Source organism: Sander vitreus, chromosome 5 (assembly GCF_031162955.1).
Source record: "Sander vitreus isolate 19-12246 chromosome 5, sanVit1, whole genome shotgun sequence".
NCBI classification, from domain to species: domain Eukaryota; kingdom Metazoa; phylum Chordata; class Actinopteri; order Perciformes; family Percidae; genus Sander; species Sander vitreus.
Window position 1 is genome coordinate 925,421 of NC_135859.1, and position 12,080 is coordinate 937,500.

The 12,080-nt window shown below is 40.3% G+C and overlaps 2 protein-coding genes across 2 annotated transcripts in view; both read left to right on the forward strand.

Moving 5' to 3' along the window:
- Positions 1-793: 793 nt before the first annotated feature.
- On the forward strand, positions 794-2,466 carry LOC144517804 (actin, cytoplasmic 1-like). Its single transcript, XM_078249961.1, is given in 3 exon segments — positions 794-821; positions 824-972; positions 1,220-2,466. Coding segments are annotated over 3 exon segments (321 nt in total). The 3' UTR covers positions 1,364-2,466.
- A 1,859-nt stretch (positions 2,467-4,325) lies between these two features.
- Positions 4,326-12,080, forward strand: part of LOC144517805 (ubiquitin-conjugating enzyme E2 L3) — an 8,421-nt gene continuing 666 nt past the window's right edge. Inside the window, exons 1-4 of the mRNA XM_078249962.1 lie at positions 4,326-4,566; positions 7,636-7,731; positions 7,814-8,000; positions 11,169-12,080. The exon at positions 11,169-12,080 is cut by the window's right edge and continues 666 nt beyond it. Of these exons, the coding sequence (XP_078106088.1) occupies positions 4,540-4,566; positions 7,636-7,731; positions 7,814-8,000; positions 11,169-11,323 (465 nt within the window). The 5' untranslated portion in view covers positions 4,326-4,539 and the 3' untranslated portion in view covers positions 11,324-12,080. The remainder of the gene's footprint in view (positions 4,567-7,635; positions 7,732-7,813; positions 8,001-11,168) is intronic.

Genomic DNA, 12,080 nt, shown 5'->3' on the forward strand with positions numbered 1-12,080 from the left:
TTCTTTGGTGTGGTCGAGTTTAAGACGGACAAGGAACGATAATATTTCATTATTAGCTAATCTTTTATTTATACTCGCTAAATATCACATCCATAAATGTAAGTTCAGGGGCTCGAAACTTTTCTTTCCTGTGTTTGAGAGTGAAGTCAATGAATATTTTGACTCAATAACTTATTCAAAGAACTGTAAAGCTACATGTAGCCATTGTGAAAGTTACTATGAAACCTGATATGACCAGTTATTTCTGTTGTATATACGTCAACACTTGTGACATCACGTGACACTCTTCTAACTGTAAATGATGCTATGAATTGGACTGCTTGTTGATTAGCCTTGCTGGACTTTGCAGACTCCCTGGGATATGATTTGTTATGTATTTATTTTGTAGTTGTGTGTATGTGTACTTGTATGTGTTGTTTGTAACAGCAAATGCTTTCAATAAATTAATTGAAGAAATAAAAAAGCTATGTGTACAAGTCCAGAAACAACTACCTGGTGCTGGTTACCTGCAGTGGTTACTACCAGCAGTGGCTGAGAGACATGCCTGCTGCTCAGAGCGCTGAGGACGAGCAGGCACAGCTGCAGTCTAACCCTGGATGGACTCTGGGTCAAAGGAGCTCTTGGACCTTCAGTCACTTATCACTTATTGCAGATGCATTTTTCTACAAAAATCGATGTTATTGTAAAATGTATTGCAATTAAAGTAAAATCCATGTACATGATGCTTGATAAATTAAACCTCACCTTGGTTGCCTCCTACATATGTGATTTTACTTTACACCCTCTCACAGATATGGAGTCTTGCGGTATTCATGAAACTACCATCACAGCATCATAAAGTGTGATGTGGACATGTGTAAGGACCTGTACACCAACACTGTGCTCTCTGGAGGTACCACCATGTACCCTGGCATAGCTGACCGTATGCAGAAGGAAATCACTGCCCTGGCACCCACCACCATGAAGATCAAGGTATATCTCATTCTCATTACTCTGACTCCCATCCTTCCTGGGGCAGTGATTCAAAAAAAAAATCCAGAAAGCTCTTTACCTCTACTGCCACTCAGTGGCCAAACATGCAATATAGAAGTTATCTGCTCGTCTTCTAGCTTCTCCTACATTTAACTGTAGACTTTTAATATTTGCAGGATGTCAGTGCATTTGCCAACAGATGTTGATTTGACATATTTTAACTCTGTTTATTTTGTTTTTTCTGCAGATCATTGCTCCCCCAGAGAGGAAGTACTCTGCATGGATCAGTGGCTCCATCCTGGCTTCCCTGTCCACCTTCCAGCAGATGTGGATCAGCAAGCAGGAGTACGATGAATCCGGCCCCAGCATTGTCCACAGGAAGTGCTTCTAAACAGACTTGTCAGTCCGCTTCCCCGAAACACACACTGCTACAAACCCAAACGACTGGCCCTGCATACATGCCTACACCAACACACTGGTGTATGCTGAGCCCACAACACTCTTCCCATTTCCCTCATCACTATGGCTATAGCACCATGCCCCCTGATAGGGAGAAACTCTGCACGAAGTACAGAGCATCCCAGGCGGTGTGAATGTGTGAGGAATATGTCCATTGTTGTGTTTGTGTAGGTCATTTCAGATGTGTTTGTTCAATACCTTATTTGCCTCTATGAAGGTTTATTCTCTGGTTGGGCCCACTGCCCAACAGACGTGTAGTATTGCTAATGTAAATTATGTAATCTTTTGTTTTTGTAATTTCAGCCTTAATCAATACTTGGTCCAGTTTGTTTTTGTCATTATGCAAAAGACAAAGCTTCTACCTTGTATGATGGTGTATGAAGGGTTGTGCATGGGGCTTCAAGCCTCTGGTGTACACAACAGCTTAGTGAAGCGCATATGTCTAAAATTCCCATCTGTCTACTTGGTGTTTTTTCAGCTTGGCTCACAAATACTAACAAAAATGCATATTGATCATCCCAGGATTCGTATTGTATCATACACTTTAATCTTTGTGTTAAATAATAATGCATTTTATTTATATAGTGCTTTATTTTTTGGGGCATTTTTAGGGCTTTATTTATAGACAGTTGCAGACATAAGAGAGGGGGAATAATATGCAGCAAAGGGCCGCAGGTCTGAGTCCAACCCGTGGGCGCCTTTTTTTTACAGCATTTATGACACTTTACAAAAAAGAAATCCACACACAATAATAAAGAAGTTGGTCACGTGTCGCACACAAAAGATTCAATGTCATTTCACAAAAAAAGCACAAGTGTAAATAAAATGAAGGATGGCTGCATTGGCTACTTCAGTTTCAGGACCCTGGTGTTGTCACACGTCATGGCTCACTAGGACACTTGAGCAGAACAAAGGCATCATTATTAGTGTTAATAAAACCTGTGCTTTTACTACAATAGCAAGTCAAGTCTTCCACACATCAATATGTCTCTTCAGTTAACCGTTGTGAATAATATTAAAGTTGGATGAAAGTCACGCAGGAGTTGATTGAGAAGTTTCTAAGGAAATTGAAATACTTTTGGTCCATTGTGAGTACATGAGGAAACCATTAAGTGTCCTGTGAGTGTAACGATAAGAGTTTAAGTGGAGTATCACTTCACTGTGAAACTTTTGGTCATAGTACCATCCTGTGGACAACTAAATATGAGAAGTAATTATAAATCAGATCTTATCAATGACTTTGTAGAATGGACTAGTAAGAAGTCATACATTGTTATTAAATTTAAAAAACGAGGTCACATTAACTCAACTTCATTAAAACTTAACATTTATCATTTAAGCCATATGTACTGATTGTTAATTCATGGACACATTTTTTACTTGAACTACTGTAACTGCTGACAAATTTGAATATGAGTATTTGGAACACAAACTGTACATGACTCTGCTGCAGGAGAATATTTTCACTGTGTCATTTCCCAGTAATAAATATTCATCACAGCATCACCTTTTTTAACAGTGGAATTAACATTTTAATCAGAGGGGCCAATTAACTCTGGATAGTAATCTGGTATAACAGTATTGCAAAACTACAGAACTAGTTTATAGTTTGGTCATGTGTTATATTGAAAAATGAACAAACCAGCATATAGAAATAAATAAAGCTGTCTGTGTCTGTATATGCTTGTTTGTTTATTTTTGTTTGTTGAAATTTAAGAACTTAAGAACCCAAACAGTAAATATATAGCTATAAAATATAACAAAAATATTTGCTAAATTTGATTTTTGCCAAATTTGGCCAAAAGTATGTACAGTATATCTGTTTTTCATAAAGAATCTAAAAAGTGTATTAAAACCAGTAGTGAAAGTAACCAAGTACATTTTCTCAAGTACTGTACTTAAGTATAATACAGACACCTGTACTTTACTTCTACTCCACTACATTTCAGAGGCAAATACTGTCGTTTGTACTTCACTACATTTATCTGACAGCGACAGACCCTTCACCCATCTATCTTACAGCAAAATTCAGAGATCCCCTCCAGACATGTTTTTTTTTAAGACATACACCCTAATGAAAAACCCTAGACTTCGTCATTTTGCAAATATGTTTTGTTCAAAAGTCAAGGCCCACGATAGGCATCCTAATTGTGATCATATACTGTTAAGAAGAAGGATAACTTATGGCAAGTGCGCTTTGGAGGAGGGTCTGGCAAAGCGAGACTAGGTACAGGGCAACAAGTGATGTCTTTACAAACTAGTACAAAGACTTTGTTTTATATGGCAGTACAACTAAACCGCCTAATTTAACAAATGACAGGAACAGTTTTGTGGTTGTGGGTCTGAGATAAATTAAATTTGCAGTTGCATATCATTGTAGACTGCTGCATTGAAAATCCATCACTGTAGCTCTGTAGAAACTGAGGTGTCTTTGTTTATAGAATGTTTTTAAAGACTCAATTTGATCATATCAATACAAAGTAGGCCTATTCCTCCCTTTCATTCACATTCCACAGCTGAAATGTAAGTGTTAAACAAGGTTTAGTGTTTGCATTTTGATTTCTTTATTATTATTTAGCCTATGTGACATTTGAAATGGGCGTATGGTAAAAGCGTGGCCCTATCATGGTCAATAGTCTAAATCTGTATTAACTTGAATTGTAATGCAAGTCCAGCTCTATTAACATGCACTGATAATGTAATTTGATTGATTTTTGATTTAAAATCACTTGACTTTAAACTTAGACTTGACTGATTTACAATGATACAGTCTTATGTGCTTCTTAGCAAGATTGGCATATCAAATCCTGACTCAGTAAAATATGAATATGCTGTATCATCTGCTTTAGGTAACGCCTAGCCTAAACCAGAAGTCTGAGAAGTAGCCCAGGGTGGAAGCCATCCCGTTGTAAAACAGGTTCACTTTAAAGTTAAGATACAGTTAACCTAACAGGCAGATGGCTGATTCTCAGCCCTAGGACCAGCAGCACCAGACCATAGGACCAGACCATAGGCCAGCAGCACCAGACCAGACCAGACCAGACCATAGGACCAGACCGACCCATATTCGCCGCGCTGTGTATTCTGGGAACACACAGTAGTTTCAAGATGGCGGCGAGCAGGAGGCTGGCCAAGGTAAATCTCCCGATCCCGTAATTTTAATATAATTTGTAATGTGTAAAGACGCATTGGTGGCTGGTGGACTCATTCGGTCTTCGCCTAAATTTATCAATGTTAATGTTGTTTGAAGACACAGTTAGTGTCTGTTTTTAGCTGTAAACTAAATAAAAACGAGAGGTCACTACTGGCCAACTAGCTAGCTAGCTAGCTAGCTAATGGTTGGCCGACCAAATGTTAACGTTAAGTTAGGCAGCAAAGCACCGGCAAACTACTAGGCCACAGAGTCGAGAGAAGATAGCCACGGAACATATTTTTCGTTTATTAGCCAACTATAGCTTTCATGCAGCTATGGGTTGTTCGGCCGAGGGAGTGAGTTTAGATGTTGCGACATAATTAGACCGTGATCGAAGAAGGCGCTAATCAGCTAACATGCTAGCCTCATATCTTAGCTGCGTTTCAGCTAGCTAACGTTAGCTAAACTCAGTTAGCCAGGTTGGGGAGTTCGTCACAAGGAAATGAACTCAGTTTCAATCCACAGCTATCATTTTTATTGCTGTTACGTGAAATTATCCGACAGTAAATGTCAGGACAGGACAACAGGTCGGTGAGACTTTGTAACGTTACAGTGTGAACCTGACACACAACAATATTAAGCTTTCACAGCTAACGTTAGTTGGCAGAACAGAACAAGGAAATCGGCCTAAACAACTAGCTAAGGTTGGAGTAAAGCATTTCCTTAATTAACTGTTTTACGGAGCAAACCGGGGCTTTTGTTTAGACCGTTACCTAGTAACTAAAATAATCAAATAAGATGAGACTCCACAGGCTCTGTCAGACTCGGCTCAGCAGATGACAGTCATTGAAGATCAGGCGTACCTTTTTGTTTTATGGGAATTAACACGACCAGTATATCAGAAGGTGGGGAAACATAGTGTGTAATTCCCCCTCCTTACTTCTTCCAACCATACTTTAAGATCCTGGGGAAAGCCCTGAGCAATCAGACCCAGCACCAGTGTCTTTCTGAGATAGGGAGGATTGGTGCAAATTATTCCCTGGCAGGTCACGGGCTTCTCAGCACACTGAAATTATGATATAGCATAATGTAATAGCACTGAAAGTTAATCAATATTATATATATATATATATGTATGTATGTATGTATATGTTTTTAAATTACCAAGCTCTAGAAATCACATTTGATGAGCCTTGATGAGTTATATGTTCTCTATATATAATCATATATTCTATAAAAGTAACTAACTACAGCAGTTAGATAAACAAAGTGTAGGATATTGTATAGATTCTGGGTATCTATTTCAATTCTTATTGAATGTAGCTATGATTCGTGGGCACATTATTTAACAGAAAAAGCAAAAACCTTTTTAATGCCGATTTAGGCTGTCATAAATATCCATTTGTAAATGACAGAGTTTCTAAACAGTGCTTCTACTGTTGACATGGGGCAAAGTGTAGACATACACAAGCTTAACACACTCACCTCAGCTCCATTTCCCATTGTGCATGCACCCTTATCATCCGGTGGAAGTCACTAGTGCAGCAAAAACTTAAAGCGACTTCTTACCTGCAATCAAAATTCTTGTAAGGCGAGCTGGAGGCAGCACTTTCAGTAATTGGACCGGGGGTGGTGGGCTAGAACCTTTAGCCATCTCCTCTCCTTAAAGGGTTGTTTTGTTTTTTTTCAACCTGGACCCTATTTCCCAATGCATTTGTGTCCCTATAGACTGATGTGAGCAAAAATCTTTGAAATTGGTCCAGTGTTGAGCGTGAACGCAGTGACCGGCCCTCGCGAACGTAGCTACAATGTAACTTAATTGGGCAATTGTGCATCCTCGATTTTTGTCCACTAAAAGTGTTTGTTTTTGCCACTGATGGGCTCAGATTGTAACTGAAAGTGTCTGACAACATGATCGATCTCAGAAGGTGACCTCTTGTCCGAAGACAGCGGTGTGGAGAGTGGAATGAGAGTCAAAAGCATTTCAGGAACGCAAGATAAAAGATTTTCAGTGCCATGGCTCAATATTTAAATGATTTCGAGAATGTGGATGAGGTCATTATAATTCCATGGCCGCCGATATTCATTTGAGCCAGACTATACGGACGAAGAGAGCGGAGGAGGGCGAAGCAGCTTCTGTAAGCCTGCGGCACTCGGGGACATTTTTTGTGTTCCTGTGGGTGCTGTGCCTCTTTGCCCAAAGTGGAACAATGCCGATGTCAGGAGTGGGACCTGTTGCTGCCAGATATCTGTGGTCTTGATGTGTCCAGTGATAGACCTCGGACACAACGCTGCGTCACCACGTCAGAGGATTCCCCCTCTAATCAACGGGGTTCTAAGACATGAGCAAATACAAGCCATTGTCTTTATTGAAAATCTTTTAGGATAACATGAAACCATGGATGTATTATAGCCTATTGACTGGAAACACTTTGCAGCCGCTGCCTCTCTCTCTCTCTCCCCCCTTGTCCGCTCTTCGTCCATATACTCTGGCTCAAATGAATACGGGCAGCCATCGAATTATAATGACCTCATCCACATTGTCGAAACCATTTAAATATTGAGCCATAGCACAGAATATCTTTTAGATAACACAAGCCTATAATTTCTGCAGCCTACTCCAAAACCACTCCCGGAGTCCCGGAAAGCCTTTCTCCCGACTCACCTTCCACTCTTCACACCGCTGTCTTCGGACAAGAAGTCAGTTTACATCAGAAGTTTAGTTTACATCAGTCTATCAGACACAAATGCATGGGGAAATAGGGTCCAGGTTGAAAAAAAAACTGAAATTACCCTTTAAGTTTTGTTGTAGAGCGCTATCTCTTTTTTGCCACAAAGTAAACGCTATACACATGCGTTAACACGCACATAACCGGGAAGGTACGGTAAGGAAAATTAAAAAACACTACAGCATTTTTAAGCAGTTTTTTTTTTTTTTAAATATATAAATAATGCCCTGGTTCTACACTTGAACCGGTTCCAATTCAAAACTGGTTCTCTATACTCAACCCCTTTTTAAACATGGACATTGTTTAACTTCTGTAATATACAATGTTCTTCTTTTCTTTCAGGAACTTGAAGAGATTCGCAGGTCTGGAATGAAAAACTTCAGAAACATTCAAGTTGAGGAATCAAACCTATTGTCATGGCAAGGGCTCATTGTTCCTGTAAGTAGCCACTCCTTGTTTGACTGCTCTGCCATTTGTTGGCTCACAGTGTCCTTTACTGACACCCTTTCTTGAATTCCAGGACAACCCTCCTTATGACAAAGGTGCGTTCAGAATCGAAATCATTTTCCCCACCGAGTACCCTTTCAAGCCTCCCAAGATCACATTCAAGACAAAGATCTATCACCCCAACATTGATGAGAAGGGCCAGGTGTGCTTGCCAGTGATCAGTGCAGAGAACTGGAAGCCTGCCACCAAAACTGACCAAGGTGGGTGTGTTAGTGTTACAGGGGGGCTCTGTAAGTGAGCTGATGCTACATAATCACCTTTTTGTCTTAAATCTCACAGTATTACGCATTCATGTTTTTACACACAGCAGGGCTTTGGTTGAAATTGTTGACAAAGATGCCAACACAAGTTTTAGTGCCAATACCAAAACAAAACAAATTCAGTTTCAATACTTTATGGAGTAGACTGTATCATACCTGCAAACTAGTCGCTTTTCGGCGAAAATCACCGTTTAAAATTAATTTTAAAAAATGAGGAAAAATTCAACCTCTTAAGGAACGGCTGCATTTTCAGTCTTTTTGGTCTAAACGTCATACCCAAATTAAAAGTGGTAGAGCTCCCATATACTTTGATACTCAGGGATGAGCCTGGTATCATTGGAAAGGAAACCCTCAAGTTTTTGTTACAAGGGTCAGGGTGATCCTAGGCCTTACTGACACGGAGTTACAGAGGCTAGAATGGAGGGTTTTTATTTCCATCCATACATCTGTAAAATGATTAAAATACACTGCTGTAAACAGATCTAGTGAGATACAGACAACACAAGGCCATAGCCACATGTCTCAGCTTACTACAGAAAAAAAATGGATTTTATATGAATTTTTTTCTACATATGTCTGTGCGTTTTTCTGATTTCCATTTGAAAAGTGCAAAGAAAAAAGCCAATAAAGTACAAAATAAAACACTTCTCAAATACACAAACACACCCACATCAATCATAAACATACTTGAAATAACTATATACATAAACATATAGAAATAAGTCATATATTGCACAGGGTGTCATATGCTTATAGGAGGCCCTGTTTTTGCTTTGACACAGCTCCAGCCATTACAGGGTTAAAATTTCAACGGCATATTTGGTCTCTATCGACTTGTCTGCTCATTGGCTGAAAATGTAGACGGGTCTTATAGCATTTAAATCTAACTGGTCCGAGCAAATGTCGCTCGAGTACACGTGGGCTCACATCGCGTCAGAGGAGTCTTCAGCTTTCTATTGGTGTATCACGGGCAAACCTGCACCGATTGGCTTATACCAGGTCTCTATGGAAACCTTAGAAATCAAAGAATACAGTGACGCCCACATCAAGTTGCTAGGAGCGTCAGGAGAGACGCGAGGAAGCAATACAAATACGGAAATGAAAAACAGTTTAGCGATTTTCTGTTGTGATTCGGCCAGAAACGTCAAGATTGTGAGGCGAACAGCTCGTTTTGGATATAAGGGCTTGGATATTCCATTTCCTTGGACTCTTGGGGATTTAACAAAAAAAAAGTTTTGGGCAAAAAATCCTCGTAGTGGCTAAAGGGACAAGGAAAAAGTTATGAATGCACTAGACACGGGCTGCGCTGTTTACGCTGTATTGTTTTATTTTCTCTAACTTTGCAGCAGTTGTATAACTGCTATAAATCATCGTATGCTTTGTGTGTGGGCTCAATGGAATCCTGAGAGTCTAAGCTTTCAATTGGTGTGTCGCATGGCTGTATATTTTGAAGATTTAATGCTTTAAAGTTATAAAAAACGTTTATGAATGGAGGTTACAGCGATGCCACAGCCACAAGGTGTACCGTACACGGTACAGTGACCGTTAAGAGGTTAAGGACACCAATTTTCTTTGTGAATGAATAATGTATCGTAAATAAATAAATGTTCTTCCTTTAAAATACAGGGGGCATAAGTCAGTCCACCCCTATGTTAGATTCCCATAGAGGCAGGCAGAGTTTTATTTTGAAAGGCCAGTTATTTCATGGATCCAGGATACTATGCATCCTGATAAAGTTCCCTTGGCCCCCCCATCATCACATACCCTTCACCATACCTAGAGACTGGCATGGTTTTATTTCAGTTAGCCTAATAGCTGGTTTGATTTGCATTGAGAGATGATTGTATGGAAAGTACCCCATGCCAATCTTTTGTCAGAATGTGGCCGTTCAAAACGTATGCTAAAACAATATTTCTTTATCCAAAACACACTCATTTGGTTAGTTGCACTATCGCACACATTCTGGGTTTTTTATGACGTGGGCTTGGTGTAACAAGCTGGTTATTCCAAAACCTATTTTCAATAAAATGTATATACATGACATATTGGGTTAAAAAGTTGTGTTTTTATTCATATTCATACCAACAAAGCACAAATCTGCAGGTTTGGTGATCGTTTGTTGCAATGCAAATAATGTTAATAACCTAAATTGATAACAATAACCCCCATCATTGTACCGGTAAGTTAAGCATGGCAGCTCTTCCATCAAGCTAATGTACTGTTGCAACACACTGTACAACAGCTGTCAGCTAGCTGTAGCTGTAGCTAACTCTGTGCTATATAGATGGTCTTTTCCTTAATGTGATATCTGCAGTGGATGTCATGAATGTGGACATGTTTTCCCAGCTTTAAGACATTTGTAGTAGTCTGTGTGAACCAATCAGGAACAAGCCTTTCCACGTGAGGTTTAATCGCCAGCAGTAGTGACAGGAAGTTGAACAAACCGGTTGCATAGGGTCAACACTAGGCTCAAATTGATGCAACAGTCATTCTGTAGTGTGTGTATTCACTCTGACATTTTCTTGTGTGCAGTTACTTCATTGCTAACTACTTTTTGTTAACTAACTAGTATGCTGGTCTTCCAGCCCTGATCATCCAGTGAGAGCTCACATCAAACTTCCACGTAGAGGAACGGTGCCTTATGTGCTGTCATGTAGCTAAAACTGTCTTCCACTCTAAAGTCAACAGCACAATTTTCATGGTTTTTACATAATAGCTATAATAATAATAATTTGTATTCCCTGTTGGGTTAACCAATAGGAGAGATTCACAGGTCACGGCGCCGTTGTTGCAGTGCATTAGCTATGTCGAGCAAGCGTCAAGTCTGATTCTGTTAGTGTACTAAAATGAACTGAAGCCAATGGGGTCCTGGAGTAAAATACAACAAACACTTGCATTTGCATTAATTGGTAGATGGTTGCCAGCAATGTAAGTTGTAAGCACATAGGACTTACTGGGGTGATTGTGCAAAACCACTGGTATGGTCCCTTGATTAACTCTACCTGTTCAGTGTTGTAAGTGCCATGTACTGCTGTCAGCACATAGTGCTGTGGAACTATAGCAATGTCCGTATCTAACGTCATTTCCTTGCCTGTTTGTGTCTTGCAGTAATTCAGTCCCTCATTGCGCTGGTGAACGACCCCCAGCCGGAGCATCCCCTTAGGGCAGACCTAGCAGAAGAATACTCAAAGGACCGTAAAAAATTCTTGAAGAACGCTGAAGAGTTTACAAAGAAACACGGTGAAAAGCGGCCAATGGACTGATCACCTGACAAACGTGTAGCCCTCTCTCTGTCTCTTTCTCCCCCTCTCCTCCTATCTCACCTGCCCCACCAAAAACCAATCTCCCTCTCGCCCCCCGGCTCTCCCCCCACACCTCACCACCTTCCCCGCTCACTCTCCTCCCCCCTTCTCCCCCACACCGGTCCTCCCTGCAGTCCAGGAGCCGCCCAGCTGAAGCCAGGCAGCAGCATCCTCAGCCTCCCTCCCTATCCAGGACTCTCTGTGGATCAGACAGCTTCCTCCACCTCCTCTTACTACTGCTCCTCCTCGGCCATAAATCTTCAGACCATTTCTAACTTTCTACTCTTTTCTTAATGTGAAAATGGAAAAGAAATGCTAAGGGAATGTGATGTTCAAATGAAGTTAGATGGAAATACTGCATAATGTGTTAAATTTTTCTTTATGCGTTCCCTCTATATAAACAACTCTTTTGTTAAATAGATGTCACTAAAACATGATTTTTCTGAAGTATTTTTTTTTTCAGAGCAGTAAATCTGGTTAATCACTCCATTTTTTTTCCTTTTGCCCTATCATCAATAATCTTTTAAGCAAAAACAAACAAATGTGACAGACAGAATGGAAGCTGTAGGTAGGACCTGGAGGTGTGTGCCGACTGCAATGTTTCCCTTACTCAACTCCACTGCTTCTAGAGCTGCACTGTACTCTGAGACGATCCCTCCCACATCTCCTTCCCCAGTTTGCAACCCACTGAGCAGAAACAAACAATAACAGGCCAAAC